General features: G+C 28.6%; 1 protein-coding gene across 5 annotated transcripts in view; it reads left to right on the plus strand.

Annotated features, from left to right (window-relative positions):
• The window catches only part of LOC118197050 (ELMO domain-containing protein 3-like), a 45,530-nt gene extending 30,537 nt beyond the window's left edge, over positions 1–14,993 (plus strand). The window contains exons 7-11 of one of the 5 annotated variants that reach the window (XM_035368521.2): positions 379–509; positions 1,331–1,407; positions 6,163–6,290; positions 11,929–11,980; positions 12,366–14,993. In XM_035368521.2, the coding sequence (XP_035224412.1) occupies positions 379–509; positions 1,331–1,407; positions 6,163–6,290; positions 11,929–11,980; positions 12,366–12,402 (425 nt within the window). In that variant the 3' untranslated portion in view covers positions 12,403–14,993. Of the gene's footprint in view, positions 1–378; positions 510–1,330; positions 1,408–6,162; positions 6,291–6,716; positions 10,241–11,928 lie in introns of those variants that run through there. The other 4 variants (XM_035368522.2, XM_035368520.2, XM_035368523.2 and 1 more) reach the window with 4 other exon arrangements.
• The last annotated feature ends 5,264 nt before the right edge of the window (positions 14,994–20,257 follow it).

Consider the following 20,257-nt stretch of genomic DNA (forward strand, 5'->3'; position numbering starts at 1 on the left):
GATTTCCGATAGAAAGTAAATATGAATTTGAATTTTTTCCTTTGCAATATTACTATTATTAATGTTTACATATGTTTTGATAAATATTTATTTCATAAGAAAAATTTATTTAAAAGAATTTTTTATCTTGTTAATAAAATTTTTTAATTTTGTTTAAAAAATCTGGCCCATCAGCTGTTTTCAGATTGTGCATTTGCCCCACATGCAATTTGAATTTGAGACCACTGGTGTAAACTACATTTCTAGGTAACAGTACTAAGAATGACGATTAACCTTTTTCTGTACATTGCATAATTTCAGATTTATTGGAGTTTTCAAATTCTTTCTGTTTTGTCATACATGTACTGCACAGACAAATAATGTAATTATATTTTTTAGGTATTGATCCTGGAACTGATCTGAGAGGGGTTGGTTTTCTGGGACTTATTCATTTACTTTCAATGATTCTGAACCCAGCTACTGCTGAACTTGCTAAAGAAATTTCTACTGTATCAAAAACTGAGAAACAGGTTTTTTTTTTTTTTTTTTTTTTTTTTTTTTTTTTTTTTTTATATATATATATATATATATCCATTTTGCTATTTGTGATTTTTGAATAAAAAGTATTTAGGTATTAAGAACTCCAGTTATTTGAACTACTTAGGATGACAACTTGGATAGTTGTGAAATCTGGATAACTGAGTGATCATTTTTCTGTAAGTCAGCTATATGTATTTACTGTATCACAAATGAGGGAATTTTATTTTTTCATTTATTGCATTTTATTTCAATAAAAATTTTAGAAATGAAAAAAGTAAAATATTTTTATTTCCATAAAAAAAAGGCTGATTTAAAACAAAATGCATAACATCTTTCTATTCAATTAAATTTAAACCAGGATTTTTTAAAATTGATATAAAATAACCAAATAAATAAATGCAAACTGTTGTAAACAATAAAACATTTTGTATTACATTTATGTAAAAATAAAAAATATTAAAAATGCATAGATAAGTTTAAAAATTTAATTTAATTAAAAGCTGAATTTAACTTGGTTAGAGAGAACAAGTAATCCAGATACTAATTGCAGTTCTAAAATTTTAGTATTTTAGTTAGTAATTAGTAATTATTTTTGTTAGTAATTAGTAAATTTAGTATTATTTAGTTCTAAAAAATTTAGTATTTCTTCATCTTTATTTTCCATTGCTGAGGACTTTAATTTTATAAGCTATTCTTAAATTAAATAATGCTGTTAACATTTTAAGTATTTATATTTTGTATATCATGCATTTTTCAAAATATTTTTGTAATTCTTTTTCAAATTTTAAACAGTAATATTTTGTTTTTATAGAATTTTCCCTTTTGCACCATGGGAATCAATATAACAAGAATAGTTCTAGAAACAATGCGAGAGGAAGTTCTTAACAGGTAATACTTTATAATTTAAGATTGAATACTTCAGAGTTCTGTGTACTATTTATTTAACCTTTTCCTTTTTAGCCTTTAATCACTTTCATAGTTTTAGAATGAAATTTTATCTTTTGTCATTAAGAAATTTAATTAAAAATGGTCAATTAGTGAATTGCATCATTCCAAAAAATATATATTTTTAATGTATTTATGAAAACACTTTTAAAGTTAGATTTTTTTAATAGATTTTATCTCTATAAAATTGTGAAATGCTTTAAAATATTTCTAAATAAAATTTTATGAAAACAGGACATTTGATAGATTGTGCTGTTATAACAGTGTGAAACTTAGTGATAGAGAAAATGAGAATAGAATTAGTTAATGCTCAATGATTTAGGTATTTCGATTGTTATATTTACAAATAAGAGTTTGTTTTAACTGTGTGTTTGAATCATGAACTAAAATGATAATTTTCATTTGCTTCTGTAGTAAGAGAATAAAAGAAATATATCAGTCTTTTTGTATACCTGTCCAATTTAACAAAATTCAGTAAATAGTAATTTGTCTAAGAATGTCATCTGCAAAAAATATTCTTTTTGTAAGCTTAGTTATCCGAGTGTGCAATTTGTCTGGGAAGTTAGTATAACCCTGTCATACATCCTTATAATTTAATGTAATGACTTCATCTAGGTAGTTGCTAAAATGAGAATAGAATTAGTTAATGCTCAATGATTTAGGTATTTCGATTGTTATATTTACAAATAAGAGTTTGTTTTAACTGTGTGTTTGAATCATGAATTAAAATGATAATTTTCATTTGCTTCTGTAGTAAGAGAATAAAAGAAATATATCAGTCTTTCTGTATACCTGTCCAATTTAACAAAATTCAGTAAATAGTAATTTGTCTAAGAATGTCATCTACAAAAAATATTCTTTTTGTAAACTTAGTTATCTGAGTGTGCAATTTGTCTGGGAAGTTAGTATAACCCTGCCATACATCCTTATAATTTAATGCAATGGCTTCATCTAGGTAGTTGCTGGAAAGATCTATGTGCATATGCTCTGTGTGTGCAATATTGTAAATATATATATGTTCCTTTGTACATAAACTTTGAGGCAGGTATACTTATACATCTGTGGTATACTTTTTAGATGAGAACCCTTGTGTTATAATCTCTTGCATGTTTTTCCCTCTCCAATAGCCTGGCAGCTTCCATCTGTACTCATAAAGCTAGCCAACATCTGTGGATATGATGTAGTATTCAGAGATATCAGTAAAATAAAATTTGGACAAACAAATTGGATATTGTACCTGTCCACATCATTTCGTGCAGTGAAATGTAGTTCTTCGACTGTGACTTGGACAACAAAATTATTGATGCATGCTTCTCTTCAAATTGGAGGGAGGAAAAGTCTGCATTGTTTTCATTGAAGAATGAACTTTGAAAATTAGAGATTTTCCACTGTAAGGGTTGTTGTTTTGACTTTAGTATCATTTGTGGATCTTTAATTCACAAAAGAAGTAAAGTGTTCACAATGAAGATCCAAGAGAATATTCAGGTCAAATGCAAAGGGTACTAGATGCAGTCCAATTAAAAGTAGAATACCAGGAAAAATATTAATGATAATTCAAGTTTTGGGATCGGTATGTAACTCAGAAAAGGATATATTGACTACATTTTATCATGCTTCATTTTCAAAATTTTGTTGGTGTTGTGTGATTTCTTTGAACCAACTTAGTAAAATATCATTTACAGATACAGGTAGCTTAAAAGTTCATGAACTCTAATAAAAAAAATTGCATTGTTGTATTATTGTTGATTTTATTCTGTTTTAGATAAACATTATTAACATGTTATAAAATTATTAACATTTCTGAATTATACTGAGAGTGAACAAAAAGTAGTCTTTTATCCAAGATGTTAGCCACTTTCTTGAAAGTACTGAGTGGGTTATCATGCATGGCTGTTATGCTGCTTCCCAAGATTTTTACCAGTACACTTTGTTCTTCTGTTAGCCCAAAAAATAAAATTTAATAAGCTCAAGTGAAACACCCCAAGTGTGACGAAATGATTCAATTTTTTTAAGAACTCCATGAGCGTCTCTTGTTTAGATTAATGTGAACCAAGTAGCACCATTTTCTGAAACTAGCAATAACTATCTTCTTTGAACATTGCCATAAACTACTGGGTGATAACTGCATGCACTTATGTAATGATGCACTTATGTAAGATGTAATACGTTTTCCCTTCAGCATTTTAGCACAAGCTTCTGAAAGTTCTTAAGTATTCACATAATTGTCATCTTCTTCAAGGCATTCAGAAAGTGAACTTCCCTAAATTTTAAAATGAATTCATCCTCATAGTGGCATTTTTCATCTTACTAATTGATTTGCTTTTGGATTTTGAGTACATGGGCTCTGATTGATGAAGTAACCATAGTGAAGAGCTTAAAAAAAAAAACTGGGATATCTAATGCTGTAATCATTGCACGCGTGAAATTAGACTGAACGCTGATGAAAATGATGGGGACAAGTCGTAAACCACAATAGATGACATAGGCAACAGTTCCAGCAGGATTTAATGATTTGAGGCCCAGGGAGTAGCAGTGAATAACAATAACAATAAAGCGGGTGATGACTTTATCCATGAATACTTTTCATTTGTTATGGTCTTACTGTAACTTCCTCCTTCAGAAATTAAATTATTCATGCAAATTTCCCTCCTCGATTTTTGGACTTTAAAGTTAGTAAAAACATTAGTTTTTATGTCTATTAATATAGGAGTAAAAGCAACAAAAGATTTTATTTTGTTTAGCAGAGGATTTAATTTTGCTCCTTTTTTTAATAAAGTTTAATTTTAGTGATAATTAATTATTGATCAGAAGCATTCTATATATCAGTTCTGAAATTATACTTTTTTAGTTCTTTGTATGAAGTAAAGGAAACACAATAATCGCAAAAAATTTTGGGTGTCATATTTCAATGAGAATAGTCATTTTGACTTCTCTCAAATCCATTTGACCATGTTTTCGTGCGACATCTGTACGTACGTACAGACAGAATTAAAGGATTATTTTTTACAAAACAGATTGTAAAATGAATTTAAAACTGCATAATAAAAATATGCAACTTTTTCTCAATATCAATAAAAGAATTAACATAGCAATAACATACCATGTCAGTTATCCTAATCTGAAAAAAAATTTGGTAACAGCAGCTATTTATTTAAAATTCTGACATTAATGAACAATTTTTGACATAACAATGACGTCACATCAAATTGCATACTTTCTTCAGCATCAGAATATGACTTCATATAATAATATATTTAATATTTTGCAATGTTATTTTAATTTCATATTTTGTAAAACTTACAATTTTTAGTAGCAAACTCTACAATTTGAAAATGAGCAATGGCAGCATTTTTCAAAATAAAGCAGATTTTTATCTCCATCATGCGAGACTGTTGCCGTTCAGAAAAATGAGGGTGAAAATTAGCGTTTTGAGAGTTTCTAATTAATATCTTGGCTGATTAAAGTAGTACGAAGATGAGAAGCAAAAACTGCTTCTTACAAATTTTTGGAATATGGGGGTACCTCTCTCGGAACTCAATGATGATGCTGACAAACAGATAGATGTGCACAGATTTTAATAGTATAGAATGTCACTTTGTTACCCAGCTCGGTGAACTCTGTTTTTTTTATTCTTATATGTTGGTAAATTATGCATTTTTTGTTTTAAAAGTTATTGAATTATGTTGTTCTTACGTTCCAGTTAAGGATTTTATGACTTAAGTTAATCTGCGTGCAGTATTTATAAATTTCTTTACAATATAAAAATTTAAGTGCTGCTAGCCTAACAAAGCCACCATTTGTTTAAATTTTAAGCTCTTAGTAGAATAGTGAATTAAGTCACCAACTTCAGTGTTTTTTGGCCCAGTGGGGCTAAATGTTTACTTTCAGTTTTGTTCACCAAAAATTTTATCTTCTTGCTCATTAGCCAAATTGCTTGTTTTTGTATAGAAACTCTTAAATTTAATAAATCCTGCCCTAAAAATTTGGTGTTTCAGTTTCAGTTTTTTCTGTATTTTGCAATTTAATGAAGATGTTTTGAGTTTTTATGTAGTTTTGCTTTGCAGTGAAGTAAGAAATGTATTTATTGATGCCTGTTCCTAAAGTTCTAAAAATATTTTGAATTATTTATATTGAAGGCCTACAATTTACTGTATTATTTATTCTTTCTTATATATCATTTTACTTCAACTTTGTTCTAGGATTTTATTTTGATTTGTGGTAGGTTGGTTATTAAATGAAATTTCATTTAAATGAATCAGTAAAAATCAGTTGAAGAAAATGATAAGCTAAGTTTTAAAATTGATATTCTAATCATAATTATTTAGTTATTTTAATGTAATGTAAAATTAAACTGAAGACATGTACATACGTGCTTTGTTGGGAAAATTTTCTAGAGTAAAACTAATTTGTTTTCTAGTGCAATAAATGTACAGTAAAGCAAGCTTGTTAACTTGAATTGCTAGTTTTACTTTATTAGGTTGTCCCAAAATTTTATTTCATTTTATTTGTAAGTAAAACATCCATAGTATTGTATGTTTTAATGAAACAGTATCTCTAATGAAATTTAAGGGAATAAAGTTTAAATGAAATGCAGCGCAAAATGTGTATAATTTAATAACATCAGATATTTTTTATTTGTCCTCAGATCAGAATTTGTATCAGATATTTTTTATTTGTTGTAAACTTTTTCCTGAGCAGGGAATGCAATAGGAAAATGGATGTTTTTCAAGTTACCAATGATTTTTATGCTGGTGTATTCCTTCATTTGCATTTTATTTGGTGTGAACAGAATAAGACAATCATGGACTCAGGATATGTAATAAAAGGTAAAATTTATTTATTTATGTGAATTAATTTTTTTTATCGTCGTAAAAAATTATCATTTTTGACACATTCAGATTTCCAGAAGATTTGCTTTAAGTTATTTTAAATATACTCAATATTTAAAATATAGTTTAACTATTTAAATTATTCTTTTAAAAATTATTTTGTATGCATGCAATTTTTCTTTAAATTGAATGTTTAATGTGAAATCTATTTTTGAACATTAAAAATAGTTTCCACATTAATGATTCTTCTTTATTTAAAAAAGTAATAATAATTCTTTCAAAGCCAAAACAATATAGTTTTCATATTAGTTGAATTTATTAATTTGAAATACTTAAAATTAATTAGAACTTCTAAAAGCATAAAGCATAGTTTCTTCTTCATTTATTTAAAAATGCTACTGAATTTTTTCCATTTTTCCCTAGATTTAAATACTTTCGCAAAGAAACACTCAGCTGTGATATTTAGGGAATTATTCAGTTACATTAAAGAGAAAAAAATTCCTGCCAAAAAGTCTGCTGCAGTTGTAGACTTTTCTAATATCGGTGATATCACAGGTTTTGTAAAAACTTGATCATGATTTTCTATCATTTTTGCTTCATTTGTAATCTAAAAAAAAAGATATTTTTGCACTTTCCTATTGAAGGTCAAATGAAGTTATAAATGATACAGAAATCTGCTGTGGTTTAGTGGTTGTGTGAACTAAGATGCATTAAATAAAAAATTTCATTTGATATGAAACACAGTAATGGGGACATGAAGCATCCATTTGTAACCATAAATAACAGAAAATAAATTGCATTTGATGCCTGTTCCTAAAATTCTAAAAATATTTTGAATTATTTATATTGAAGGCCTACAATTTGCTGTATTATTTATTCTTTCTTATATATCATTTTACTTCAACTTTGTCCTAGGATTTTATTTTGATTTATGGTAGGTTGGTTATTAAATGAAATTTCATTTAAATGAATCAGTAAAAATCAGTTGAAGAAAATGATAAGCTAAGTTTTAAAATTGATATTCTAATCATAATTATTTAGTTATTTTAATGTAATGTAAAATTAAACTGAAGACATGTACATACGTGCTTTGTTGGGAAAATTTTCTAGAGTAAAACTAATTTGTTTTCTAGTGCAATAAATGTACAGTAAAGCAAGCTTGTTGACTTGAATTGCTAGTTTTACTTTATTAGGTTGTCCCAAAATTTTATTTCATTTTATTTGTAAGTAAAACATCCATAGTATTGTATGTTTTAATGAAACAGTTATATGCAATAGGTTTTGCTCTGTTATATTCTTTCATCTTTCCAGAAGCTGCCAGGAATGCTATCTTTCCAAAATTTTGTCATTTGCTTGCAATTCCAAATATACTTTTATGTCATTGACATATACTTTTTATTGCAAAGATAATTATATATTCTAAATAATTTTCTTCAGTAAATATTCCCTTCATATAAATAATATTATTTTTAATGCACCATTTCAATTACATTTTATGTCATTTACTGATCTAACATTTTATTGCAAATTGAATTATATAATGAAAGAAACAGATATTAGTTACATGGGGCAATATTCCGAGAATATGGAGTTCGAGATAGAACTTGTCAAATGTTAACAATTTGTTTCTAATGGCTAATGACATATGGAGCCTGATATTGTGGCACTTCATCTGTGCATTATTGCCATCATTTTTAACTGATTGTTTCTTTTAGTTTTCTGGGTTGGAAACAGCATTTCACTGAATTTGTTCATCTCATGGAAGCATTTTATCATGTATGATGCCTTTCTGATCCTTCCAAGTTTACAAGAAAATTTTGTGTGAAGTTTGATGCTTCCAAAGTTTGATGTTTCCAAAGACTTATCATATCTGTATCCAAAGTGTTTATGGTTAAAATTTTTATAGTGGGTTCTAGTTTTATCTCCAATTACTGATCTCTTCAAGAATTACTCTTGTCTGAATTTGCTGAAAAATCAACTACTCATATGGGGAAATATAAAGAGTTTATTCTCTGCAGTATGATGGAGAATTTATATTTCTGAGTGATTGATACAGCTGAGCCTTTTTCATTTGATTGTGTATTGATGTCACATAATATTTCATGCATCATCTGATTCATGAAAATACCTGTATTTGTAGTCAATGAGTAGCCACTGAAGTCTTTATCCTCCAGGTTAAAATTCCTAGCTTGAGATTTCTTAAAACAAGTAGGAATTATTTGAATACTTATAGCATCACTTTCATAAACTATGCAAATTTTATTTTCAGTATTTTTTCACTGTATCATTCACCATTTTTACAGTATGTACTTTGTTATATGTTTTGATTTCTCATGATTCTAGCCTCATTATTTATGTATTCTTTTAGCTGTGAATGCTTAAAAGCTTCATGTCTCAAACTACATTAAATTACTCAGGGTTATAAAAATAAATAGATAGGAAAACATGACACTGTGAATACCTTGCAGACTTTCTGTATGTTTTTGATTTATTGCCATTTAATCAAAGCCTGAGCAGTACATTCATTTCAAAATGAATCTGCTCATCTTGTGGTTGATAAACAGTGCAAATTCATAATAAGTTGATATAAACTCCGTCCATGCATTACTTATCAAGGAAAAATCATGCAAAAATATTATTTTTTTAGATATATAATTATATTTTCTAGAAATTCATCATTCTTTGTTAACTTAATTACAAGTCACATGGTGCATAAAATAAACATAAATGTTTGAAACTACTATTTAGACAATATTTTTGTGAATTATAATTGTGCACTAAATTAAAAAAAAATGTAATATGCTTTATTGTACAGTTTATTTAACATTTAAAATTTGTTTAATTAAAATGAAAGCTTTTAAAAATTTTTTTAACAATAATTCTTATTTTTAGTAAAATAATAAAAAATAACCAAACCTGCAAAAATATATATTGTCTATGAAGGATATATAAAATAGGTTTAGTAATCTTAACTATTAATAATTTATATTGCTGTATGAATATGTTAGTGCTTATGGAAAATATTTGAGTGGAATGTAATATAAGTAAAAATTTGAAAATTGGCACATTTATATACTTTTTATATGAAATAAATTTGCTGCCCATGTGCTTATGAAATTTTATATTTAAATAAATGCTTTACGTTTTGATCTGTTGATATTTATTATGTAGAATTTTTTCTAAAATGTGACTGAAATAAACAGTAGCAGATGTGTTTAGAAAGTTCCTATTTTATACTTTAATATAACCTTTGATCAATTGAATTATAATTAATCAAGACTATTTCTGAATGGTTGGTATATTGTTATAAATTATGTGTTTAGTTACAGGTAATTAATAACATATTTTATTTTTTTGTATTTATTAAATGATACAAAATCAGTCATTATATGTTGGCCATGTTTTATATTCTTATTTTCAAATTAATTTTTTTAGTCTTTTTATGTGAATTTATGTGTATTTTCACATTTTATGATTGCTCAATTTTTTAAAAGTATATTTTTGTGTCATTTGCTCATATAAAAGTTGCTCTACCTCTATGTAGGGAAATGTTTAGCGTAATAGCAATGCCTTTTTACAGCAGTTTTCAAAATTCATATGTGCAATACTAGTTATTTCATATTAGCATATTATTATTTGTGCTTAGTATTTTAATCTCCTATATAAGCATCACTCTGAAATTTTGATATACACATAGACTTTTAATGTTTTAAACTTATGAAATTTTAAAACTGTTTAAAGTAGTCTCTTCCAGCATCAATGCATTCCAACAATGAATGCTGACTTCTACTACTTATGTTGATAAAGTGAAGAACTGGCATTTAAACAACTATCACTGATCAATTTCCAAAGCGTTATCTAACATCATGATGGCATCAGATATTATGCTGTTTTAAGTACTTGACAAAATTTACTGGTACTTGAATTGGGAAGTATTAACCTACGAGTATATGCTAGGCAAATTTTTCAAAGATTAAATGCCTCAGATCATTCGTTTCGTGAAATCAATGAAAAAAATGCATTTTTAGCCTCAGCAATTTCATCTTCAGAATTCACATAAGCTCATTTTTGCATTAAAAAATAGCCAAAAGTCGCACATAGCTAGCTTGGGTGAATAGGGTGGATGTTCTATCACTGGTGATCTTGCTAAATGAGAAGATGCATTGTCATAGCGGAGCATGATTCCTTTAACATTCACTACTTGAAGAATTCCTGGAAGATACTTAGTGGTGTACCAGTTAGCTGTGACTGTCTTCTGTCCTTTCAGCTTGATGGCTTTGACCAGTCCTGTATTTCTGAAAAAATGGCATACATTTCTTTTTCCATGGCACATTGTCTTTTCACCAACCACTATGGCCATGGGATCATCTTCTAAGACCCATACTTTATTTTCTTGATATATTGGAACATCAAAAAATGACATCATCACCAGTTACGATTTTTGAAATAATACGGTGGCCACCATCTTTAAGTAATTTAAGGGTTTCTTTACTGATTCTAATATGGTTCTCTTTTTGTTGCTCAGTTAAATTATGGGAAACCTGAGGCAAACTAGTTTTTTCATATGCAGTTCTTCATGAATAATTTTATGTATGGTGGTGTATCCCATGTTAAGTTCCTTCTGATTTAGTATGTGCCTTGATTAAAGTTTTTCCATATAGCAGACACATTATCTGGGATTACTGCTGACAACAGCATTCCTGTGTGTTCTTCATCCTAAAGACAGTTACAACCTTTGAGAAATTCAATAAAATATCTGAATGCAGTAGCATGAGATAGACCTTCATTCCAAAATGTTAATTTAATTGTAGATGTTGAACACATTCTTCTTGATTTCATCCCACATTAAAATCATAGAAAATCGCAGCATGATGATGTTCTCGCATCAACTCCATTTTTCCTTCTGCCTAAAATTTATTCTTTGCTGAGCTCCTTGCAACTGGATGATAAAAAATCATTTGCTAGGCTAAAATAGTTCATATTTTCAAATATAACCATTAACTTTTTTCTTCCATTTATTGTCAGTGTGTCTCTCAAAAATTTTAAAGTAACCTACTTATCTATAAATATAACCTCTATTTTTAACTTCTTACATTTATATCTATAAACATTATTATTCAATTATATGCAAATGCTTTTTCTTGGCATTTTCGCTTTCATCTGTGTTGCAATGGATTATACCTTAATGTACAAATGATACTTATCATATCCACATTATGTTTTTAATATGCATTGAAACTTATTTTTTTCAGTTTTAAATGCAAATGAAGTTAAGTAGCCTACATACAAGATATATCATCTTGTGTAGAATATTTTTTTCCCTGCTTTCTTTCTCTCCCCCCCCCCCATTTCATTAAAATTTTTAACTAAAAGGGTTATGAATTAATTTAGTATAACTTTTCTGACTGAAATGAAACGTTACTGTGTGTGTAAAATAATATATTTACTTTATCAACTACTGCTAACATATTAATATATATTTATATTAACTATACTACTTATAACTAGATTTTAGTGTGATAAAATATTAACTTTTTGAACAATTTTTGTACGATTTAGTTTTTAATTTCATATTCTTTATTTTTTAAATACCTTTTGAAGTTTTTTCTAATTATCTGAGTGACATACTTTTTAGATCTGCTCATGAAAAGCTGTTCATATACAGAATTATTCATTTACATTTTTAGGTTTGTATTATTTATTTTACTCTTTATTTTCATAACCTTCCATTCAATAAGATGGTGTGATTTAGATCATTAAAGAAAATAAGAAGATGAAAAATTTTAACTAACAAGGTAATATATACTATGTGACAAAAGCATATCATGAATGGGTAATAGTTGACCATTTAAAAAGAAAACATGTTTTCAGCTTGATATAATTTGGTGAGTGTGTTAGGCATTATTTTCTTTTGTGCATTAAAAACTATTTTCTGTAGTTTTCATTTTTAGCTCCGCATATGTATTTTTAACAGTTTACTTATCTAATAAAAGTTCCTAATACTTTGCATTTTGAAATATTTAGAACAAGAATTTTATACAAATGTTATACCTGATCTTTCTTTCTCCCCAGATGTTTCTTTATTCTTCTGCCATGTAATTTAGAATAACTATTTGCATAGGATTTTTCATAAAATACTGGCATGCATATAGCAGTGAAAATTTATTAACTTTCATGTAAACTAATTTGAATTTGTACAAAAATTAAATTATGGACAGACATGTAACGAACATGCAAATAAGGATTTGGTGTTAGTAGATATTATTACATATTTTAACATCATGCATTCTGTCTTTATCAGTTAAGTGACAAAAGGTGTAATTTGTGTATTTATTAAATTATGTGAAATTTCTTGATTGAAAGTTATTGTTTTGCAAAGCTGAAGAAACATAACCTTTACATGTTACTAAGGATGGCTTCTCATATGTTATACATTTTTTAAAAACACTATTCTCATTTCTGATTGAAAAAAATATTTTCTTGAAGTTACCTTATAAAAAGGTAACATATTGAATGAAATCAGGTATCAGAATTTTATATATTTTAAAACTTTTCACATTAAAAATTTCCATATTAAAAATAAATAGATATTTATTAAATGTTGGTTGTGTAAGCGTTTGACATGCTGATGATAAAGCTTGTATTTAGCTAAGTATCGAATATGAATATTAGATCAGAATTATATTCTATGATATCAATTCTATTAAGCAACATAATGGCTACTTTTGTATGAATTAACATAAAAAATTAATTCCTCATAGCCAAAAAATTTATTTCAGCAACCGAATCTAATTTAGCAAATGTGAAAAAAAATTCCTTCAAATTTCATTCTTTGATATTTGGATTGTTAATTCAAAATTTCTATTATCATAAAGATTACTCTGACATTAGGCTGCCTTTCTAAATTTGAACCAATGAAAGAAAAGAAATTTTAAAAGCTTGTGCAATTCTTTACAATTATACTGCAGTTCAAATAACAAATTCAGTGTATTTTCACTGAAATAACTCAAAACATTCCATTTATGTTATTACTGTGCATGAATTTTTTTTTTCCATGTTTAGTGTTTAATAGTTTGGAATATTTATATTCTATCTGAAAGTTTGTGTGTAAGCCATAAAAATTTCATTTGAATATGTATTTATGTAAAACAATCTGTACATGTTTCTAAAAACAGAATAATGCATTTTATGTTCTTTGCCAAATGTAATGTGATCAAGAAATACTGTTTTATATTTCACATGGATGTATGTAATTGTGCAAATTTTTTCAATTTCTTAAGTTATATAATGCAATAATAAAGTAATAGAAAAGAAAATATTTGTTTATTCCAATTTTCATAATTTTATATATTTTATTTTCTTTCACATATATTCCTACTGTAAAAATTAAAATGTATATTTGCATGTATCAGATACTTCAAAATAATTTTTCCCCAATTCGTTTAATATTTGTTAAAAAAATTTTTTTATCTGTAATATACTAAATAATTGTTTTAGTCTTTCTCCCTCCCCCTTCCCCCCCAAAAAAAAACCTTCCTTCACACATTCCAAGCATTTATTCTGGTAACAATATAGGAAGTAAAACTTTTGTATTGGGGGAAAAAGTATATTTCAAGTGATAAGTTTCCTGTCTTCAAAAGTAAATTATTATCTGCAGGTGCTTTACATCTGAACTGTATTAACTGAGGAATCCTTTTTAATTTTAGCTGGACAAACTAATATTTTATGTTTAACTATATTTCTCTTTGAAACTTTTTCATAATTAGTTTGAGAGACTAAAACCTTCTCTTTAGGCACCTAACCAATTAAATTCATCTTATAAAAAACTCTATTTGAGGAATTAAGGGAATCACAACAGGTATAAATCCGTGATTCATTCTACAGATTTCAGAACATGCAGAACCAACAAGCAAGCCTATTCAGTTATATAAAAAAAACAGATCATTGAGTTAATCACATCAATTTTTGCACTTAGAAGGAATTGTTCAAGAATGAATTACATCCATTCTTGAAATGAATTATACTAATATTAGTATTATGAAGAATAATTAAAAAATTATCTACATTTAATAATTGAAACATTAAATGTAGATAACAAGGCTCATCTTTTGATACTATATAAGAATCGAAACCCTTTAAACCTAAATCTCTGTATTCATAAGATTGTTATCACTGATGACTAAGTACCTTTACTGTTAACTCAAGAGATTCAATATCTTCGATTAAATAGAACTAGAGGAAATCTCGAAAGGTGAGCAGGCTGTGGCCAAAGTAAAATTAATAAGTTCTATGTACACATGAAAAGAAAATATATAAAAATTTGTAAATAATTTTTTTGTTGCCAAACCAGGAAATAAAACTTTTTGACATTTCAGGTATGTGTATGACATCATGATTTAAATTTAATGAAATGTAACAACTTTTTTCTCAGTATCATTAAAAGAATTAATGCAACATTAATGAAAATTTCCAACGTACAATGATGTAGTAACATTTAACTGCATGCTTTTTTCAATGTCAGAATCTTACATAATAATTATATGTTTAACATTTGGCAATGCTGTTTTTATTTCAAATTTTGTAAAACTTAGAAATTTTGATTAACAAACTGTGTGATTTGAAAGTGGGCAGTGACAATGCTTTTTGAAATAAAGAATTTTTATCTCCAGTGCATAAGACTATTGCACTAGCAAAAATTAGTGTGAGAATTAGTGTTTTCAGAGTTTTTAATAAATATCTTGGCTGATGAAAGTTGTACAAACATGAGAATGGTCGAAATGAATTCTCGCGAATTTTTGTAATCCCATAGTACATCTCTTGAAACTCAATTCCCCACCATTCTGGAAGAGATGATGTTACAAAGAAACATATAGATGCACAGAGATTTTAATAGTATAAATAATCATAATTAAGGAAAAACAACACTAACAATGCAGGAATACTAGTTCAAACTCTGTTTCCTGGCCAATAAACAAAAACATTCAAATAAACCTAAATTATAATTCTTTTTTAAATGCGAACTATTTAAAATACACTCCAACAAAAGTATAATTATTAATACTATTACAATTATAGTACGGCAGTGAAAAAAAGTATAAGTTCTTCTGTTATAGGAAATGAAGCATTTTAAAATATATTGACCCTCACATCAGCACACATTTTTCATGTAATAAACTCATTAAAGGTATAATCTAACAGAGAGGCTCTTTTTTTTTCATTCCACTGATGAACATATGTGACCAGCTTTAAAATCAGACTTCTTAATTACTAATCCTTCCCATACAATTATAACAAAAACTTAACACCCCAAATACAGATAAAATTGATCTGTAAGAAGAAATATTTCAGTATAAAACATCAGGATAATCAGCATAATGCCGTGGCTACCATTTAAGCCAAAAAAAAAAAAAAAAAAATGCTGAGAAAAACGTTTAAATCTGCTATGATTATTACCAAAAAAGGAAAACGGACTTTTTTCCCCAGTTTCACGCCAAAAAAACAAAGGAAATGAATAAGTAATTGCAGCTAAAATCGCAAACACGACTGCTATTCTTGATGCATAATGAAAATAAGCTACTGCATAATTATTATGTAAAACATTATCAAATGAAGAACTCAATTGTACTACCTCTAATTATTCCTAAAGTAAATAAACAAATCTTACACACTATAATATTGATACACCTGTTTTAAAATAAGATCCATTTAAAGTTGCTATTTAACTAAAAACGTTAAATCTAGTTGGAACTGCAATAAGTATTGTTAGCAGCAGTAAAATAAGCCTGAGTATCAGCATCTATTCCTGCAGAAAGTATATGATAAACAAACGCTATCATTCCAACCATTGCATAAATTATACCTAATCTTTCAAACGTCTCTCACTTTCCAAAAGAAGCACTTAAGTACATTCCAAAGCCCAGCAAAATTTAAATATAAATCTCAGGATGACCAAAAAAATCAAAATAAGTTGTTTGAATACAATGGGATTCTCACTTCCTGCTGGATCAAAAAATGATGTATTAAAATATTGATCTGTTAATGATATAGTAATAGCACCCCCTACAAATGTTAACAACAATAATATTGCAGTAATTAATACAGATCATAAAAATAATGGAACTTTCTCCATAGTTATTCTATATTAACTACAGTTGAAATAAAATTAATAGCTCCCACTAAAGAAGCCCCTGCTAAATTCAACAAAAAAATTGCAAAATCAAGTGATCTCCCTACATGCTCTGTCAAAGAAACCAAAGATGGATAAACAGTTCATCCTAAAATCTAATTATATTTACCTCTAGTCCAAATCAAATTAATAATCAATCCTGAAATCTTAATACTATCAAGAATCTCAACATGTATATAAGTAACAATAATACCAAAGATGGAACTAATATATTTTTATTTATGAGATATCCGGTAGCTTACTTACACATTACATTGAAGTTTATATCTTATGCCATTCCTCACAATTTCAATAAAAAATAAGAAAGAAAGAAATTTTTAAACATTCACATGTATTTATATGATAATCTTGTATTAAAAAAAAAACTCTAAAATTGCAAATCTAGGAAATCTTTATAAAGGATCAAAATTAGAAATTATACTTACATAAAGGAAATAGATAAAAATAAACAATGACCAGTCCTTTATACTTTTTTTTTTTTTTTTTTTTTTTTTTTTTTTCTGGTGGCCATTTCCTTTTTCACATAGAAGGCCTTGGGAAAAAGGTAATCCAGGACTTACAATTATAACCATTTCGAATTCTAAACATTTTGGAAAATTGCATTAAATTTCATTCCAATATATTTAAAAATTACTGTTTAATTTTTCTAAAGAATCTCAAATAAAATAATCAAGAATTCAGTTATAGAAATACATGTAAAAAAATCTGCATTATTTTTTTTTCAACATCTGTTTAGACCTAGCTTAACAGAAGAATCAGACCCCTTTAAAAAGTGTATTTGCACATAAAAATTTAATTTTTATGGTGATTTTCCCAATCTTATAAATTATTCATCCACATAGAGATTTAAAGAACCCTTTAAACTCCATAACTCAATTATACATTCAATTTGATAATGGTGACTAATAAAATTAACAAATATTAGTAGTGCCAGCAGTTGCAGTTATACTATTAAATATAACTATTTTTTTCTACACTGAAATTTATTATTAATTTTCCAAAGAATATACAAGTGGAATTTATATTTATTAAAACTATTAAATTAATATTTAGTTAAACTTCAGTCTTTAAACAGCATTAGACAGCCCAGTAAATCTAAGAAGCACACATTTTTAAGGAAATGTATGCATTCCGGTGACACTGTTTTATTAGAGAGACCTGTTTATTAATTAATAATATAGTTTCAACATTTTTTTTAAATTTTCCTTCTCATTTTAATGGCGGAAACAGGGGATGGTTCAGTTTTACCATCTGCTATAGGTTTTTAAACTTTCTATCATATACTTTTACTATTAAGAAATGGATTAAAAAAAAACTGATAAACTATAATAGATAATTCAGTGCTTAATTCTGAGTTAAAAAGTTGTATATAGTTTCTCTTTAAATGGCTAGGTATGAAGAAAAGGAAAGATGTTATTTAATTTGAGAAACTTTTAAGAATCTAGTTTATTATTATTAAATAAATCTGATGTGTACACCACGACTTCCTTGTACGGAATATTACTCCTAAATTATACGTATTTTGCATTTCATTTCAACTTATTCGATTTAATTAAATCTACTTGATTAATAGCGCATAAACCACAATAGAATAAGTGCACTCTTTAAAATTCACTATGTTAGTTTACCATAGCGACACTCTGGCGCTAGCTTCACTTAACAACATTGCATCTCATTCATTTTATAATTCAGAATGCACAAAAATTATGTATATCATCTGGAGAATTACCTAATCGTTGCCACATGTTCTATTCAAATATTATAATAAATCTAAAAACGATGTGTATATTAAATATTACGAAGTAAATCTTAAACACTTATTTCCTCAAATAAACTCCAGAATGGATTAAGCATGATTTAACTCGCAATAATAAAAGAAGGCGTTATCTTTGTTGCTGGGAAGCTTAGTTTCTCTAGAGTGGCAATAAATCCATTCTCCCAAGTTTCAAATGTACACAAATACGGCTACCACGGGAAAAATGATTAGGCTTAGCCACACTTAAACAACATTTAAACTGTTGATAATTCTACAAATCTTGCATGCAGATTTGCTAAAGGCATAAAAACCTTAACCAGGAGATAAGAACAATATAATTCAATCATTTTTAAAGCACAAAACGCACAATTTACCAACATATAAATATTAAAAAACAGCTCACTGAGCCGATTAAGAGAGTGGATATACACTGACTACGAATAAGTATTTGGACACCTGTGATAGAAACGAAAAACCAACTTTATTCAAAATCAATAGTTGGTAGAGCCTCCACGAGAGGTAATTACAGCGTGGACCCTCCGGGGCATACTTTCCACAAGTCTTTGTATGACAGCTAGTGGTATTTTCTTCCACTCGACTTGGAGAAGGCATAGAAATTCCTTCACCGATTTTGCGCGGGTAGTGCACCCCTGAATTCGGCGATGCAACTCGTCCCAGAGGTTCTCGATAGGGTTCAGGTCTGGACTCTGGGCAGGCCAGTCCATTCGATGAACTCCATTGGCACCATACCAAGCCTTGGTTAACGTCGAAACATGACAACTGGCATTGTCGTCCTGAAAGTAACAGGGATCCAACCCGTAAAACTGCCACAACGTAGGAAGCACATTGTCATCCAAAATAGTGCAGTAAGCATTGGAGTTGAGCTTACCATGAATGGGGACCAAGAGTCCCAGCCCATACCAGGAGAAACACCCCTAGACCATAATTCCACCTTCGCCGAACTTGACTGTTGGCACAATGCATTCTGGCAGTAGACGTCAGACCCAGACCCTGCCATCCGAACGGTAAAGGGTGAACCTTGATTCGTCACTCCAAAGAACCCGTTTCCACTGATCTACGTTCCAATTTCGATGTGCTTTGCACCACATTAACCGAGCAGAGCGGTTAGACTTTGTCATCAAAGGCTTATGGGCAGCAGCACGACCATGAAAATCAAGCAGATGTGCTTCCTTATGGATGGTATTCATTGAAACAATACTCCCAGATGCCTGTTGAAACTCCTCGCGGATAAGGGCCATCGGTTGGGTGCGGTTCTTCCGAATTTCTCTGAACAGCACTCGTCGGTCTCTATCCCCCAGTTTCGTTGGTCTGCCGACTCGGGGCACATTCCGACAATCACCCCTCACCTTCCACTTCTTAATCACATAGGCCACTTCAGATCGCTAGATATGTTTCTTAAGGATCGGCCACATTTGTGATACCCGATAATTATACTTTTCTCGAAATCAGAGAGTTCCGAACTGCGAAGCATCTTGCATGCGACTAAAGCCGATGCTGTTTCCTACACGATATATACCGGCGGAGTCCGTGGCGTACCTTTGGACCGCAGATATCGTCATTTGCATAGGTGTATTGCATAGGTGTACTTATTGGTAGTCAGTGTATATATACATATATTTAAATGCTTTTTGGTGCGACCAATTGCAACCAGAATAGGAGGTGCACATCTACATGTTACAGCCAGTCTTATATGCAAAATTTCAACGTTCTGTTGCTACTCGTTTTTGAGTTACGCGAGATACGTACGTATGCACAGATGCCGCGAAAAAATCCCTTTAGAATTCATTTTAAATCAGTTTAATACTTTTTGGGGGAAAGAGTCCTTTATTCTGTCATTTTGTACGGATGTCACGCAAAAAACATCATTAAATTGCATTTGATTGTGGTCAAAATGGATATTTTCGTTGAAATACGACACCCAAAATTTTTCATGATTACATTCCTCCTTTTTACTTCGTACAAGGAAATAAAAAGGGCAGGGCAGAGTAAGTCGAAATTTTC

This window comes from Stegodyphus dumicola, chromosome 3 (assembly GCF_044657685.1).
Source record: "Stegodyphus dumicola isolate Sdum_Otavi_A_Nest chromosome 3, ASM4465768v1".
Taxonomy (NCBI): domain Eukaryota; kingdom Metazoa; phylum Arthropoda; class Arachnida; order Araneae; family Eresidae; genus Stegodyphus; species Stegodyphus dumicola.